General features: G+C 39.5%; 1 protein-coding gene across 1 annotated transcript in view; it reads right to left on the reverse strand.

The window, feature by feature from the left end:
* enox2 (ecto-NOX disulfide-thiol exchanger 2) overlaps window positions 1-19251 on the reverse strand; it is a 165660-nt gene that overhangs the window by 123644 nt on the left and 22765 nt on the right. Inside the window, exon 3 of the mRNA XM_070836455.1 lies at window positions 8199-8289. Coding sequence (XP_070692556.1) covers window positions 8199-8232 — 34 coding nt within the window. The 5' untranslated portion in view covers window positions 8233-8289. The remainder of the gene's footprint in view (window positions 1-8198; window positions 8290-19251) is intronic.

The following is a 19251-nucleotide window of genomic DNA, read 5'->3' on the forward strand; positions in this document are numbered from 1 at the left end:
CCGCTCCGCTCGGCAGACTGGACTGCAATGAGAGCAGCCAGTCGAAGCGGGACCTTTTAGCTACGGCAGGCGAGCCCGCCCTCACGACGCGCCCGGTCCGCGTCTGAAAGCGCAACGCTGGCTCGCTTCGGATCCGTGCGGCGCGCAGGCGAACTGCTCGGGTTGTGTGCAGGCACCGGGCAAACACTCCTCTCCTTTGTCACCGGCGAACTGTCAGGAGAGGATGTCGTTTTCGTGGAGGGCTTGCAGCCGCGCGTCTCCTACGGCGACTCACTCCGTGGGAACAAGAGCTCAACACGCTACCCACTCCTGAGCTGAATGCCAAACTAAACTAGGATTTGCTTCTTTTTTTTTTTTTTTTTTAGAAGTTTGCGTTAAAAATTGTAAGGCACCCTCTGAGGTGCAGCCAAGCCATAAATGATCCAAAGAAAAGTGAGGTGATTTGTCCAAAACTTTTGATAGTCGTCCTTTATGGAGGTGTCATTCTGTGGTTTGCCAGTTGGAGGAGGAGAAGCAAAGAGATTATCAGTTCAATACCGATGTTAAGCATGCAGACTGGTGAGGCATTAAAGGTAGTCCGTGTTTTCAGATAAAAACACTAACACTCGTCCGAGTTGTTGATAATTGTTAGAAATAAGTTTCCATTCATTTAGCTGCAAGCTCTGGACTCAAGTGAATCAGGATAGTAAGACCTTGTGACCATTCTGCGCTCTACTTTGGCTCATAGTGCTGGTAGATGGTTCTGATAAAGGCACTCTAAATAAGTATTCCACTCCAAATGTTTGTGTAATCTTCAGCTCAGGCTGTCAACAATAACTGTTTTAAAAAATGACTGAGGATCCTAAGACTATGAATACTGTCTCTGTTTGATCAACGCACAGCCAGAAGACTAATTACACAAGGAAAAGAGCAGAACAAACACTATGCTTCCATAATTAGATGCACGCTGTGTACAGAGACATAAAATACTGTGCGTGAGAATGATATCTAATGTATCGCTGCTTTGGTCAGGCCAGCCCTTTATTCCTGATCTGATAAACTCCCGTCAGTGGGGTTCAGACTGGCTTTTGGAGGAGACGCCGACTGCACCTGTTCATGCTAATATTCAGCCCAACTTCTAATGGTAACAGCACGTCAAAAAGGTTTACCATTCGTTGAAGTTCACATAAGCAGTGTGGTCATTTTGGGAACATTTCACTTGATACTTAAAGAGAAAATGAAAACATTTTCCTGACTAATTGTTTCTTCTGTTAGGAGCAAGAATAGGTCAGCATACATAGATTAGTTGCCAGTTTATTAGAGACACCTGGCTACATGTAATACAGCGCGATACAATGGTCCTGCAATAAATCCTACACTTAGGAATATGTTCAGTTGATTCAGGCGTCAAATACTGAGATCTGTTTCAAACATTAAGCCTACCCTCAGGTAAATGAAAGTGGCAGGCAAATTATAAGAAACCCTTCTCAGTGTAACGCAATATAATCCAACAGCACCACAAACTAAAGCCTCCAGACTCACTATGAAGATGTCGGAGCTGTGTTCAAGCTTTCCATAATATTGCGCAAGTGTTTTTCAATGATTGAGCAAACCTGCTGATGAGGACCAGGTGACACTGAGGTGAGAGATTAGCCAAGTTTAAATCCAAATGTAATGCAAATTTGAACCAGATTCCCAGAAAATTGGCACATCAACATGCGACTTAATGTGGGTTTCCACCCATTTCCTTCATGCAAATATTAGGAGCTGAGCGCATCAAGATTAACAGCTGTTTTCCAGTCAGGTGCCATTAAACCTTTGCAGAATAAGAGCGTAGCGAGAGTTTGTAATTAAAAGAGCCTCAGTCAAATCATAAGATGGATAGTGGAAAACGATGTAGAAAGCATGAGAGAAATATGGCATTTATGTTTGTTTCATGTATAAATTTGGGAAATCCTACAGTCTCCTCATCTGTCCACGTAGATCTCGTGGTTTCGTCTGCTGCTATTTTTAGTCTCTCTAATGCAGCAGGAGCATCAGTAAGTCACAGTCTTCATACATGCCCTGCTTTAGTGGTGAAGTCCTTCATCAGTACATTCATTTTTCTACCACTGCCAAGTGTAAAAATTTTCTTTTGACAAAAGTGCAACTTGTAAATATGTATTAAAACAGGTGGATTGAAACACACCCATTGTTTTGCCATGGTTTCCAGGGTCGAGAATAAACTCTGAACCTCAACTCTAAATCTCGACCAGCACCATAAGGTATATTGAAAGGCTTTACTAAGTTTCGAAGGCAAGGGCTGCATTCACATATGCTCATCAACACAAACACACATATATTAAAGCTATAATTGAGGTTGCGTAGTTCAGCTCAAAAGGCCTTGGACATGTTTAGAAAATATTTGCTGGGTCAAAAGGTTTTCTCGTCTCTTTCCACCGCCATCAGTAATAAATTTAAAGGTAAATAAAAGTATTTACCAAAAGCCAGAGTGCTATTCCCTTTTTTCTGAAACTAAAAATTGCTCTCAATTTCCGGTCCACTGTGAAGTCAGAAGAACACAGTTCTACAAACAAGGTATTGGGTTGTTTCAAAGTACAGTTATGACAGTAACTTTCAATACTTGCGTCTGTCATCCATTGTCAATAAATAGCTGCAGCTACTCTCAAAACAGCCTCGACTTATTTACAGAATTAAACCCGGTTTCCCCTTTGGAAAACAACAGTGTTTGCTCAATATGCACCGTCATTTCCTGGGAATAAAAACGGTGTGTTTACAGTCAGCCACTGATTAGAATATACATATAATGTTGGTACAAAGAGTCGCCTCAGACATTAGAGGTAGACTTAGAAGATTATACCAGCTGACAACCTCCGTCTGCAGGTACAACTGAAAAAGAATCTGAACTTCCAGGCAGCTCAGAAGAAAGAGCGGAGGAGCCGCTTTGTCTCTACTGACTGATTTCTCATTATATTCAGACTTAGTGGTTCAGTTAAAGTTTTTTTTATATAAATCCAACACTTTCAAAATAAAAGTTAACACGACTGTCCTGAAGAATAAACAAGGCGAAGTTCAATAGCCCCAAATGTATTATTTATCATATATGTTACAATTGGGATACTTGGAGAGATTTCACAAACATGACACATTAATATGACAACTTGTCTTCCTCTAACATTTGGACTGCAGCCTAACCTTTGAAAAATATCGGATGAAAAAGCCTATATTTATTGCTTCAAATGTGCTGTGAAGCATGTTGATTAATAAAAAAACAATATATACAACACATACACACACAGACTGGTTAAATTCAAGAGACAGTTGTGCAACGGCAGACACATACACAGTATTATGAGCCTGGACTTATTTATCATCTGCATTTAGAGATTAAAAGAACATAGCAGTTAAGTAATAGCTGGGTACTTCGCTGTCCACGTTTTCACCAGAAAAGATTTGTCATAAATAAACAGATTTTTTTTTCTAGGCAGAATTCAATTACCACTGTCAGCCAGTGGTAATAAGTAACAGCCAGTGCATGCTCTCATTCAATTTCGGTGTCCCTAGGGAATGATGTTTGTCTGATGTCTTGATTTTTTTTAACAATGATGTTCTTTCTGCGGCCTGCTTAGTGTAGCAAAACATTCAAATCAAACACTAATTTGACTCTGTGCCTCGGCAGATGAAAGCAGCCTTCGGTTGCTTTTATGGTTTCGTGTGAGAATGTGTGTGTTTGGTGACATCACAGCCCTATTTAGTCTAATAAACTGCCTGACTTGAATGTGAGGTGAAATAACCAATTCTGGTTGAAATATTTCACCACTTCTTTAGACAAAATAAAAAAGGCATACGAGAAGATTTAACCGAGTGTTCCATAAATCATGAGCCCATACCGTCCAGCTCATCTCAGTTTCATATATTAAAGCAGAAATGTATAGATTGGATGCCCCAGTTAGATCTAATCTCCAGCTCAATACATTTGTTTAGTTAACAGGGAAATCTCTCATACAATAAATTATTCAAATTCAATTACTACATAATAAATGGAAGCTGGGCCCCAACGACAACTATGATAGTAAATTTTTAACAAGGGCTTTGAGAGGCATAGCCTTCTTCTTAACTAGCCTTCGTTTCAGTCAATATTTTCCCTTTCACTAAACAACATTTATGACCATTTGTCCCGTGAGATGCTGCAATGTTTGTATGCGTCTAGCGAGTAATTTGCCAAATCAAACAGTCCTGTTTTCACTTGGTAAGAGCGCACGTCTTCTATCAATATGCCCTTTCCAATCAAACAACAGGGTTCAGGTAGCTGTTCCACGAGGCCTTCAGAGAGCAAGAGAGGATGATATTTAAAAAGGTTCTGTTCAGCTGAAAGCCTATCAGTTCAAATTGGCTGCATTGGTATTTGGCGTCTTCCAGTTTGAGATCAATGAACGGTGTATTTGTATCCCAGGCACAAGTGGAAAATGTCATTAACTCCACTGCCCTCTATGGTGGAAGACAACTAGCACAAAAATGTGTCCAGAGGATGGGGTGCATCTCTGTCTTTTGGGTTCTTGCTAGTTATCTTTGACCTCTATCTTCCTTAATCCTTCCTTTTCTAATTACGTGTCCCTTCTTCTCCTCCTCCTCCCTCCTTACCTCACACCCCTGCCCCCTGACTGATGGTTAGCAGATGATCATCTGGACAGGAAAGGTTGAGGTGACTCCCCAGCTTAAGTCACACCTCATTAAGTGTCCCAGTTCACGTGCTGGTGTATTCCTACTTGGATGAATTCAATGAGTTGTGGAGGAGTGACAAGGCACCATAAAAAGTAACTGGGTCCGATGTAGTTTTAGATGCATAACCATGTTTGCCATAGTTTTCATGATGATGTGAGAGGAGGGAGTTACTGTAGGTGCCTTGGTGGCAGCAGCATCTGTTGTGGAGCAGAAACCGGATTAGGCTAAATCCAAAAGGAGGCCAGGCCTGTAACTAGAGAATTTCCCCTCAGCATGAATATTGATGGAAATGGGTCTCAAACTGAGTGCAAAACAACTGTTAACCCCTCTGCACTGCTGAAATGTTGTTAACAGCTCTCCCTGCCCCGCCATCATTCACAGCCAGAGGATCACTTGACTCAAACACCACTCGTGCATTGCCACCAATAGAGGTGATGACAAATTGTTTATTTGTTCTACAACATTACCACACTGCATTAAAATTATGTAAGTCTTCTGATACAAGCAGAAGCAGTTTATGGAAGCGAGTGGGCACTATGGTGCATTTTGGCAGCTGTGTTGTGCAGCAAGCTGGTTGGGATTTCTGGCACCGAATGTGCCATCGGCCATACACAGACATCAAAATTCATTGCTCCCAAGTCAACATTATCACAAAGGCAGGTCGTGTCTTGTAGCCAAACTTCTAGCTCCCACAAATAGGTCAAAAAAAAACAAACTCCCTCTGAGTTTGAAAAGCAATTCTTGCACATGCTCCATGAGAACGGACCACTTGTGTTTCCACGTCTATTAATTTCTCTGTTAAACATGCTGGCCTGTACCTGCAGATATAAAACAGCCGTCAATCTTAAGAATGCTTAAAACTAGTAAATGTCAAATAATGTCTCAATAATTAGTGATTAAATTTTATTTTCTTGCCAAGTAATAGTCATAGCATTGGTCATTTGTCTTCTAATGACTGAAATAGTGACATATGTAGTCATTCTGAATACAAATTAAACAGTGACTGTAAATGTGGGTCAAAGAAGATGCCAAAATATTCACTTCGAGATTGTCTCATCTTAGAGATAATGGAGGCATTTTTGTTGCTTCTGTGCAGTAGGAGACCTCCTTCAAACTATGGCCCCAGTTGTAACATGATAGTCATTTGAAACCCCCCCCAAATAACTATATTTTTAGCACAAAACATTGCATCATCATGAGTTCCCAATACTGGATGTGACATTTTGTTTGAACTTCACATTTGCATTCATGTTTTTATAGATAAAAGCTTCAATTCTCTCCAGTCATGTAGTATTTCAATCATATGTTATTAAAAGACTCTTTGTACATACTGCTGCTGTACATCTCTTAACATGACAGCAACCATTATCTTGTTTTGATGGGCTGTCACCAGTTAGATGAGGATACATATAGCAAAATGTTTCAGTTTTAAGCTTAAAAAGAATCTTTGATACAAGCATCATTAGCGTCAGAGGTTTGAATATTGTCATTGTCGCTTTTATTATCGTGCTAACCTTATCAATGAGTGCCAGTGTAAAGAAACTAATGTTCCCTAAGTATGCACATAATGGAATATAAAGTCAACCAACCAAGTGGTGCACTCCTGAATAAAACAGGAAGACAACTAACAGGAAGTTAGGAGTTTTAAATTCAAAAGCATCACAGACACACAGACTAGCCCTTTTTCTATTTGAAATGGAATTCATATTCAATGGAAATGGCTTGAATAGATTACATTTAGTTCACTTTTACTTTCTTTTGTTTTCCCCCAAATGAAATGGAAGAATTTTGTTCAGTCATAATTGATTTCATTCGTGTTTTACTGTTTACTGGAGATGTCATCATATCAAACCTTGAACGCAGTACCCTGTATTTTAGCTTAATTCTAGCTGGATGCATTACATCCTGTCCTGCTGCAGACAGTTGTGCAGTGGGGGTTGGTGAACACAGAATTTGATTAGTTCATCCAGTCCTATGCGCAATGAGAGACTTAATAACCAATCAACAAAAGGTGTCTTCTCTTTTTGATCATACAAAATCTGCCCAAAATAGCTTCCACAGTGAATACACAAAAACTTGAACTCTTTAATGTCTCACACCATGAAACTGCCCCACACCACTCAACAGGGTTGAGAGGACGTTGCTCGATTAGTAAACCCACTAAAAGCAAAAACTGTAGATACTGAGGAAAACTTTGCAGTGTACGAGGGTGAAGAAAGAGAGAGGATACAACAGAGAGACCAGACGAGACAAGCAGGAGGGAGGGAGGAAGGCCAAGTATCAGACAGAGCATTCATTATCACCTGACTGACCTGCATATTGCGCTGTGTGAGAGTAATGGGAAAAGACACAGTCATCGGCCAAAGCCCAGCAAGAAAGACGCTTTTCATTCGCCCTCTCTTTCCTCTCTCTTGAGCAATATGTCAGTTTTTTACTCGGTTCAATTTCTATTCTCTGACAATACACTGTAGTACGCTATTAACAGCACACAGAGACATATTAATGCCATGCATAATGTAACACATATTGAATATAGCCTATGTAACCGCGTCTTGTCGTTTTAATGAGTATTATTATCCCCTTTTTTCTGTGTTGTGCCCACATCGTGTGGTGGGAGTAAGAGCAAAAAAAAAAAAAAAGGCCTATCTGGAGATGCAATAGCAAGATGGAAGGTCTGCAGTTCTGCTAGTGGCTCCTTTAGGCTGTACACAGGGGTGCAAATGCTAACACAGGGTGCAAATGCTAACACAGGCATGCTTAAGCAGGTATAATGTTCAACATGTTCACAGAAAACTGGTGCAATCAGACTTGAGATATCCTTTTCTTTTTTGCAATAATCTCATTATTACTTGACGCTTTGGCAACGTGTCTTTGTTACGTGAATGCCAATAAAGAAATCTGAGTTTAATTTAATTGAACTGATACCCTTTCACATAAATAGCCCTTAGTAGTAAGTCACTTTGGATAAACACGTCTTTAAAATGACAGTATTCAATTAACACATTCAGGTTAACAAATAAAATGAGGCTTCACTGGATTTTTGCGACAGCTTGTGTTTGTCGCTGCGCTCCATGTCAGAGTCTTGTATGAATCATGTGTGTAAGCTTGAATGAGATTAACATTTTGAATCAGAAGTCTTGACACTAATAACAGAGAGGATCCGGCAGATTTTGATGTCGGCACAAAAAGAAACCAACGTGAACGTGGCAAAAATAAACACGATTATGGGAGAGTAACTCAAATCCAGGAAAGAGAGTGGCAGGTTCAGAGGTTAAGGCAAGTAAGAAGACAAAGATCTGCTGAGACAGATACAAAATAAGAGTTTTAGGAGATGCACTGACTTTTTTGTTTGTGTCTGAGAAAACTTTGACCAGCAAATCCCCTTTGTGGTGTGAAACCATTCATTAGAATGACTTCCTCTGGTACTTTGGAAGAAAATTCAGCAGAAACACTCGTGCATAGACACCCTGGCACTAAAACACACTCAGGCCTCTTACCAGTGACTCTGCTTGATCTGTAGTCTTTGTACATCCTAGAAATGCAGCGTCATCGTGTGCGATCTCAGCTTCTCTGGTCTTGTAGAAAAACCTGTTTTGGAAAACCAAACAAACGATAACAAACGGTGTCATCAGTCGCTGTTTCTTCTCACACTACAACTCTGCAATTTAATTTTGTAGTCGTACGAAGACGCTGACTGAGAGCAGTTTAAAAGAGGGCCAAAATAAAAAGGGCTTTGTCTTACATGGAAAGAGAAGACAAACTGAGGAGAATGTAATTCATCCCCTTCTCCAAAAAGCACGACCTCCCTGCTTTGTGAAGCTGAAGCTCATCGGAGCCAGAGAGGGCTCTGAGGCGCGGGAGGGTCCCATTGACTGCACTATTAACACTCAAACTAGGGGGATCAGCATAGAGGAAATACAAAACGCTGCCAGAAGGATGCACAGAGAATTCTGTAATGCATTTCATTCCACTGAGAGGGGCCCTGAGGGTGCCGTGATGACCAGAGTAATTGGCTTTCTCCAGCTATGATAATCTGCATCAGTCATGCCATGCCAACACACTCTCAGGCCACTGAGAAGGTCATAGTGATCCCCAAACCTCGCTCCTCCCTGCTGACAGCAGCTCCTGAATTCCTACTGACAGAAGGCACAAGCACGAATTTTTTTCTGCATTCTTGGGATTTTGAGTTCATGGATTTGACTAAGTGAGCTTTTCAGCTGACTTTTTAATATTAATATTGTTGCTTTTGATTTGGAATTTAGATTACTTTCACTAAAAATAGACCACACAAAATTACATAAAATGCAATAAGGCTGGAACAATTAGTTGATGAATCAACAATTGACAAACACTTGGAAAATTAATCAACAGCAATTAGAATAACTTATTATGTCATTTATTAAGAAAAAGTACTAAATATTCTCTGGTTTCAGCTTCTCAAATGTGAGGATTTCCATGGCATATATCATTATAAAATAAATATTTGGGGATTTTGTATTGCTTTTGGACAAATGAGCATCATTTTGGTCTCCAGAAATAGGCGAAGGGCATTTTTCACCATTTTTTGAATCGCAGCCCAACACAATACACAAGCACAATACCCATAAAAATACTGTGCATGTCACATAAAGAAGAACCCATCAACCATCACGTCTCATGTCAAGGCTTTAGTGAGATTTTCTTCCATTATTCTCTTCCTTACATGTCAGGCAGTGATAAGATTTGTATCACTTGTCGCTGCCATGTAGGTACATTTATGGTGGCACATACTGTACAGGACGAGCACAATGAGATCACACAATATTCGAACACACAATAACATCATCATGGCATCTTTACAAGAGCTACTATGCATGCGCGTCTCTGGAAAACACTCTTTTAAAATGTAAAAGAGTCACAGTCACAGTTATTAACTCAACAATTTGCCACTTTATCAGATACGCATTCAGATTAAAACACTTCTGCAAGTTATTTGAAGTCTGTCAAAACTCAGGTTCAAAGACACACCGCCTTCTTGGCCCCCTGAGCAAGAGCAAGCCTGAGCTGTGCTGCTACAGAGCAACAAAACTGTTTACTACAGTTACTGTGTCTGTTGTGGTGAATACAGACAATGTTTCTTTTTTTTTTAAACCTTTATTTGTTTGTAGTATAAAATTCAAAACATAAATTCATTACTAAGGTGTCCTTATCAATACTGCTGACCTCCAATAACCTCCCATTATGACTCCGTAGATACAATCCGATAACATTAGATAAACCCTGGAGACATGCCACAAAGGGAGGGGATGTTTATGAGTGGATGCACAATTGTTTCCTTTTTTCCACATGGTTTCAATATAGAAAACAATGCTGTCTGGAATAAAAAAAAAATGCCTGGGGAATGGGGAAAAAAGAGAAACATGATTAAAACACTGGCTTGTGTTCAGATCGGGGCTCTTGAAGCATGAATATTTTGAAAAGGGACTACATGTGATTTAAAAAAAAAAAAAGAAAAACACCACTATTCCTTTATAACACATCTGAACCCATTTTAACACATAATGGCCTGCAGCCCCTGCTTTCCACATAATAGCTTAAGACGATGTTGTAAAAATCCAAAACAACTACGAGCCCACTGACCCATGATTTGCAATAAAATGTCACAAATTAAATAAATGCAGTGCTTGTTTTTAACCACCAAAACCAAAAACTATAACTGAGTACAACACAGAACACAATTATACATCAACGTCTGTCTTATCTACATGTAAATAGAACGTTAAAGTTTGGAAGGCAAGAAAGGACCCAGAGGCATACAGTGCGGTGTCAGCTAACCTAAAAGATCAAATGATGTATGGCAGCCAGGTAGAGGCAAAAACAATCGTCCCTCCTGTACTGTTACTGTATTGTCTGTAGACATTACTGTACAGTAGTTCACTTGTACACAGAGGGCTGATCAAAGTACGCTCTGCTCTTGCACTGACAGGCATTCAGACCCATAGAGACCTACTCTATACACGCTGAGTGCCAGTGAAAGTGCTGAAAAAGTGAGAAGCCAATTCACCTCAGTAACGGCAACCACAAAACAAAATCGGAGCCAAAGAGAAAATGCACACTCCCACTGTGAGGGCAGACGAATAGGATAATTATTCACCATCAGTGTGGCATTAGCCTAAACTTTGGAAGAATAATGGCTGTTATTTTAATTTGGGAACATTAAATAATGGGGAGGATGCAAAGAAAATCCGTTTGTCCTTTGTGGGCACAACAACAAATGGCATTCATCACTCTTAAGGCACCCACGTTCCTCATCATATTTGCTATTACAAACATTTTTCATTTCCACAGACTTACACGGCTCTAAAATATTCTTCTATTGTTTGGAAAAAGCTTGAGTTGGTAACTTGAGAAAATGTGTGCACCAATGATAATGAACGAGGAAAAGAAGCTGGGAAGAGAGAAGTTCACGCTGGCCTTTGAAATCAGTCTGAAATTGTCATTGGCATCCAGCATGCTTACCAATATGAAAGCGTCAGAGTGAGCACAAAAGCTGGGGAGACAGTCGTCTAGAAAGAGTTTTCTGCAAGCACACAATATAGGCATTATTAGAATGAAAAAATACATTTTTTTGAAGCAAAAACGCAACTTGAATTGCTTATTAAAATGAGGAAGATGGCACACGCAATCAGTACATGTTGCATAAACTGATTTAAGAGTTGATGATTGTTTGGTCTAATGTCCAAGCCATCTCAGAGGCATTGTACGCAGAATTGTTATCAATGACTGTTCATGTTTCACTGCTAAATCAATGGAGCAAATGGGCAACAATGTCTGCTTTACTGCTTCAAAATGCCATTAGATGTTTCTTGTGCAACCCTCCCAACAGATATTCATCATTCAGACAATGCAGTTAGCCTTGTATGTATTTTCACATGTATTTTCACGTGCGGTTCAGCGCATTACTCATCTTGACGAACGAGGCCAGACACCTGTGACTAGCAAGGATTAGAGGATCCCCTCAGTGAGGAGAGGATTATCAGAGTCAACCAGCTCCTATAGTGATGGAGAAGGGAGATACCCCATAATAGCCCAGATAGGTCCATTCATCTTTAGTCTCCACAGCGGGGAAACAGCAGCCCGAGAAGGCACACACCAAATCGCCCTCTGCAACAACCTGCAGTGTTGGATTAATCATACGAACTTCACAAGAACTGATCGGTACTTCACAAGCAGCTCTCGTGTACCTTTTCTTTCCCGCAGCTGCCTCTCAGCCAGCGAGCTTATCTCTGTGATGAAGCATCTCATCTCCCACACAGGGGCAACAAAAAAGAGGCTTGGAGGTTTTTACATTAGTCTGCAAATCATAAAAATATGTCCACAACATCAAGTGGAGTAAAAAAGCATTACCTGACGGCTACAACTCCTTCATGTACAGAAATGCATCAACTCGCGTGTAGTGGAAAAACATCATTCAAATCTTACATAGCTTGTTTTGCACTTTTACTGTAGCAACCAGAGGTGCCTTCAATGATGTCAAGCACTCTATAAATGCATACTACTGAAAACATCAAAGTCAAAATTCTGTCTTTCTTCTGAGTATCAGTTTTGATCATTTCTTGCATCTGATATTAACTATTATTTGAGCAACAATCCACTCCACTGATCTCCTTGAAAGATTTCTGTAGATGCAAGTGTGACGTGATTTTATCATTTAAGTCTACTGTTGAAAGTCCTTGACATCAGTTCCTTAAGAATGCTTTACGTTGTGCATAACACTGCTTTTATCTACTCACTGCTATGTATCCTACTGTGAGGCCTATGCTGCAGCAGATTTTATATAATGTTCCTTTCAGTATAAGTATGGATTATTTGTTTCTGTTACCACAAACCAATTATAATCTTCTGAGAGAAACAGACCAAGGATCTCCTGCATTTAGTCTCAATGTCTAATAGTCTAAATGTACCCACTCATGGTTTGCTTTATCACATTCAAGAACGTAAGCAAAAATGTAAGACTATCCGACTATTATGTTTGTCAAATTACTAACGCGGAGGCAGAGCTTTTTTAAATTATTGTGATGTTTTTACAATGTGATATTATAAACTTATTCCAACAAAGAACATGCAAGATTTCTTTATCAAATACCAGGAAAGGTCCATATAGCATGCCCACTGCATAATAACACAAGCTTTGCATAATGATGATGGCATTTTCTGATTCTACTTCTCAAAGAAATACTTCAACCTTTATAATCTCATTACCCAGTGTGAAAATAAAGAATTTCCAATGTTTAATAATGCTCTAAATATAGCGCCTTTACATGAGGATTGAAAAAAAATGTATGTGAACACTGAACCTGAGATTTTAAAGTTAATTACCCACACATCCTTCACATTGCTAAAACTAACTTTTACCTTTACAGTACAATGGTCATCTTTCTGATAATGGCTATAATTAAACGCAAGATTTAAAAGTAAAAGTACAAAATATGTAAAGACATGCATGTTCAAACTGACTGGCGACCGGTCCAGGGTGTACCCCGCCTCTTGCCCAATGTCAGCTGTCAACCCTTGAATGAATGAATGTTCAATATTTTTCTATAGCCAGTCAGTTTTTGTGGTCAACAATAGATTCTCAATGAGGATTATGGTTTTATACAGTTGGTTGGATGCCTTTATGAGACTGTCAAGACAAGAAAAACCTTTGCAGTTGTCAGTTGTCACATGTGGGTTGTGGGAATGACACGCTTCACTGAATAGAGGCATTGTCATGTTTGTAGTGATGTGCATGTTTCTGTCATCCTTTCGACAAACACAATTCACAAAACTGTGCATACTCCACAACAAATATAACTCATATTTGTGTTATCCATACAATTAAAATGGTATAGTATTTTGCTAAAAATATAGCCACGGCTCTTCCCACACCATTACAAACGTGCAATCATGTGGTACAGTATTTGCTTGTTAATGAGCCCCCGCTGACATTAAGAGATGACAGTCTGTCAAGCTTTCCCACACACAGGGAAACAACATGTTGGAGAGATGGTAGCCCCAATATGCTGCAATGTGTGAGGCCATGCAGTAAAACTATACAGCGACTCACTAAAGTACTCATCTGTGCCCTGTGGGTTCTCAAAGATATGGTCATAGATCTTTTTTTTGTCATAAATGTCGTAAATGTAAATCATTTCACTCAGTGAACTGATCCAGCAGCAGTTAATATAAACAAGTTGTCGTTACATTATAAATGTGCACAAATTTCAAATCATTTGGAAGAGCAAGACAGCCAGAAGGTAATGAGAAGCCAACTAGAGGATAGACAGAGCGAAGCAGACGTGTCCACTGTTCCCCACCAAACGCAGATCAAAGACAAACAAACAAAGTGGAGAGGAGTCTTCCAACGTTTACACATGGCTCAGGCTTAAAACTCTGATGTAGAGGAGGAAAACTATTTTCTACAATGTTAACAGACAGAGACAGAGGACCACAGTACTGTTTTCAATCACCCCAAGACAGGAAACAAGACCCTAAGTGTGAAGAAAAGCAATAAAATATGTGCACCTTCAAATAACAAATGAAATTGCATCTTAGGTTTATGGAATAGGCCTGCACAAGGCCAACAGCTTTGGTGTAATGGTAGTTTTAAGAGCTACATAATGTAAAGTGAACATACTTAACTGTGTATACAAGCCTTCTGAAACCCCCGCTGAATAAGAGGCTATCCCAGGTTACTTGTTATTCTGAATTTAAGCGTGCAACACAAAACAGATACTATTAGGGCTGAAATTAACTGCAAGTCTCATTTACACTTTATGTGCTGATAATTTTCTAGATTAATCGTGTGGTTTATGAGACATGGTGAAAAAATACCAATCAAAATGTACTGGATGATGTCATCAAGTGTCTTGTTTCAAACATTCCACAACCCAAAGAGAATAAATGTACTGCAATTAAAGACAAGAAAAACAACAAATCTTCACATTTGAAACCATCACATTTTTGGCATCTCTGCTTACGATATGATTTCAACGATTATTTGTTTTTCAAATTTGTTGCTGATCATTTTTTCTATTGATTGACAAATCTCTGCAGCACTAAATGCAATATTCTGTTACAAAGCCAACCCAGGCTCAAGACCAACGGCCTCTGTGACGAAAAAAAATGATTTTTGTATGTATCCGTGTATAGCTATTACTTAGCAAATCATAACTGCAACTGAGTGCTGACTACAATGGAGCTAGTTAGCCGTTAGCTATGGGTAAAGCACAGTCCTACGGTGTGTTTGGCTAATGGAGCTGACAGCTAATGGAACTAATAGAGCTTACAGTGCTAACAGCTAACGGAGCTAAGCACACGCCAACACTGAGATTTTGTTCAGGAGGTACGTGAAGCATTTAAAGTATGTTGCTGAGGTACTTGTACTTTGAGATCAACATTTTAATGGCGTTTTTATTATGATAGACGATAATAATAATAAAGTAGAGAAACAATCATTTGATTTAACATGACTGACATTCACTTCGGGGTGGTTAAAATTGTGTTTTTGGGAAGGTGAAAAAGGTGAGTCTGGAACACTGACCCATTAGTATCCTGATATCCACATAATACTCTGAAGAAAACCTTTCTACATGTATCAAAATGCTGGCAATAAAGAAAGTAATAAACGTAGCCAAGCTGTTTTTCATCATTTGTAAACACTGTCCTGGTCTCTGAGCTGGAAACCAACCTCACTGACTGAGGTGTTTCACTAAAGGCAATCTTGGGAGAGGCTTTCACTCCGTAATTTACGAGTGGGCAGTGAGCCACTGTGTGTTGTTTAACAGCCATGCACACGTGCTATCTTTGCGTTCACGTCCACTGAGGAGGTTGGGGGAAATCATATTCTCTCTCTTGTTCTAAAGACAGAGAGAGTTCCAGCCCAGGATATCATTCGGTGGTGCCAAAAAACCCCACAGAATTTCACTTAAAAAGAGAAAAATAAATAGGGTTCAGCTAGAGAGGTAGAGACAAGCGTTTAGGTGACCACATATTACTTTGTGGATTAGTGTGCCTAGAAGAAAAGAGGGGAAACAAATCTGTGTGCCATTAGTTTATTATGTTAAAGAGGTAAAGTATGAAAAAGAAGGAACTTATGACATTACTAGACATGGCAATAAAAAGTAGTAAAAGAAAAATACTATGTTTGTTTTTCCATTCTGTAAAAGTCAAGGCTTGACAACTTGTAAAACTCATAAATTGTGGCCTTTAACAGAGAAAATATCCTTAATCGTTTGGTTATACTGAGCGATCTTTTTTTATAAAGCATGTCAGACTCCTTGTTTGAATATGTGCAACTGGTTACGTATATGGTGTATATATATGGTAATGTGCGGCAGGGCATTGCTGGAAAAGAGCAGAGCTGTTGAGTCGACCAACCTTTGGTAAATAACGGTTTAAAAAAGCAGTCTTGCATGTAAAGGGGTAGATGGGGCTCAGCTCTTCCTGTCACAAGTACTTAAGTCAGGGAAGAAACATAGTAGTGCAGGCTAAAGCATGTGTAAAGAGGGGAAATGATGAGGCAGGGTGGCCAATACTGCTACTACAGGCAGACACCCCCCTCTCTGACTCTGATGTCTCCGTTAAACCTGTGACATATGGACTAAAATATTAATAGAACTCATATCTAGTAGGAAAATAATCGGGGAGGGACGTCAGCACAGAAATTCAAATGATATCACAGAATTGTATTTGAAGCAGTCAGATTACAGACAACCCTTTTCCCTGTCAGGATAGGAAATTGAGTTGTTAAAGGATTTTGGAAACCTTTGATGAACTCCAAACAAGCTGGCACTGTTTGTAGCGAGGATGTCCATGACTGAAATGGGTTTTATGCAACCAAAACACTCATTGACCTGAGGAGGGTGTTGCCTTGTATTACAACAAATACTGTGTGTGTGGGATGTTGTGAATCACTGACTACAGGCAGTATTCATTCTGCACTGTGCAAAGTATGAAAAGGTACACCATTGTACAGTTTTTTTTTATTCTGTTGGCCCTTACATCTTTGCCTAATTAGCAATAAAGTAACCTCAAATAGGTAGAATCGTCTGTGTCCTAAATTACTTGTCTCAGCACTTCTTTTAAGAGGTTGTATGTCTGCCTGTGCCAGCACATTGGCATGTTGCAAGGATCCACAATTAAAAAGAATACAAATTTGGCTGTCACTCATAGTAATGATGAAATAATGCTATCTGTTCTCCCTGTGCAGATTACGAGGAGGCATCCTCATTCGGCTGGTCCTTTGTGGTGTCTCCTGGCCCTGACCAGAGTTGCACACACTTTGACTGAAAAGCAGATGAGTGTGTTGTGCTCCTCAACGTAGGCTCCTCTCGTAACAGCTAATTACCTTGTCTCAACACCGAAGCTGCCTCCGATAAGAGGAATTAGCTGCTTAGGAGTAAAGAGAAACTGTGCAGCACACTGACACAATTAAATCTAGACATAGATAGGTTTTTAGGATGCACGATAAACTGGGTGGCTTTTAATAGAAGGCTGCATGCAAATACAGGAAACTCACTGTGGCTGCAACTTACACTTATTACATTGCTATATTAATCTGCTGATTCATTTTTCAATTTATCAATTGCTCATTTAGTCTATAGAATATCACAATAAAGTGAAATTACATAAAAATTAATTCAGAGAAAAACAGCAAATTTGATTTGAAATTGTCTGCTTATTAACAGACAGAGTTACTAAGTTATCAAATTTTTGATCTGTTTAATTGTTTCAGCACTAGTACTCGCTCACTTTTTTTAAAAGAATATCTGAATTTACTGCAATAAAGGCATCAATCACAATGCCAATTTATTTTAAAAAAAAAAAGCCAACAGATATTCCCCCTCATTTTTCAATTTTAAATCAGTAATTAAAAACCAGGAATGACATTTGCAACTCATATGAATATCTTCCAACTCGAGAAATAACAAAAAAGGGTTACTCCAGTAGGCTCCAGAAATTTTGCATCTGTTGAATCTTTCATGCTTAGCCCTCACTATTTCTGCTTACGTCAAGATATTTCAGATTTTACTTTCTGAACCGCTGTGAAGCACTCTCACAATTAGATTGTAGTCTGACACCAGAATTTTGATGAAGTCAGTCACAATGAGTGCAAAATAACAGAAATTACACACAACCATGCCACTGAATTGCTGGATTAGTTGCTTTTATGACAATAAATGTTCTTCTTCTACACCATTTGCTCTGCTGTAGTCATTCCTCTCTCCACCAAATCCTGCCATACCTTGAAGCAAAGTATAAATAATTAATTGTGGGACTCAGTGAATACCAATTCCCTCATCTTGCCCAGCACCATTATCACGGCTGATTAAGCTACCTAAGATAATTGACTTCATTGGTGGCAATGTGTCTGCAATCCTACCCAGTCAGATCAGAGTGCTGACACTGAGGTTAGCTGGGAGCCTGTTAGACTGACAAGCAATCCTTACAGACTGACAGAGCGGGCCAGGACGTCTGCCCCACTGTCCACATGATGGCAAGATGGAGGGAATTACATAAGTATGAGGTTGGATTTTTTTTTTTAATTATCTATAGTCAAAATTCTAGTAAATGTCTCATTTAGTGATATCATAATTTATTAAGACTCATATTGTGACTCATAGCGGAGGCACCACATGTGCCCACAGTAGATATTTATTCACAAACTTATTCCTTCCTACTTCATAATATAGGGTGTGGATTCAAGCTTTTGAAACTGGCAGTTCATTATTAAACTTGTGTCCAAGTTGGTTGAGGTACACGATAATAATCATCCAAACAAGCACAATGAGCCGAATCAGAACCATGGACAGATTGTCAAACCTGTTTCTGAGCCGGTAAGCAGTTCAGACGATGCTTTTCATCCTCCAAAGAGACCTGAAGGTATTGCATTACTTTCCTATGTTGTGGCATATGACTCTAAGCACTAAGTAATATAGGTACAAAGTAATATCAGTAATCAGCGCTCCGATTGGTCATATTTATACTGAACTCATCAAAGGTGCCATAGCTCTTTGTGCTGGTCGTCTTCTAACATGGCGCACTACAAACCATTAAGGAGCCTATTGTCACTCCAAATGCTCTTGTTTGTGATACCTAATGTGATGATCTATATGACTCAAGCTCATCATCAGAGGAGCACCATTGCTCTGCTACCTGTTTCCTCACATACTAAGCGTACTGGCACTCAGAAGACTGCTCATCTCTGTCTGGCCCAATTGACTGATGGATTTCCAAACTCTGCATCAGCCAAAGCTATTAAGTGGTCTGCTGGAGCGAAATGACTTTACTGTTCCCAGAGAGCAACATCAGGCTCAGCAATTCCTGCCTGCTATTGTCTAGGGCCACTGTGACAAAGTTAATTTCTTGCCAGACAAGCACAAACACTTATGCCGACACATACAATAAATAACGAAAACAGAATCATCTGAATGACTCTGTTTTCACTTTTTGCTTTTAGCAAATATTTTGGTCACATGAGGTGACCCCTGCCAAATGAGTTTCCCTCAAGGAATATGAGTGAATGGCTTG

This window comes from Pempheris klunzingeri, chromosome 9 (genome assembly GCF_042242105.1).
Source record: "Pempheris klunzingeri isolate RE-2024b chromosome 9, fPemKlu1.hap1, whole genome shotgun sequence".
In the NCBI taxonomy this organism is placed as follows: domain Eukaryota; kingdom Metazoa; phylum Chordata; class Actinopteri; order Acropomatiformes; family Pempheridae; genus Pempheris; species Pempheris klunzingeri.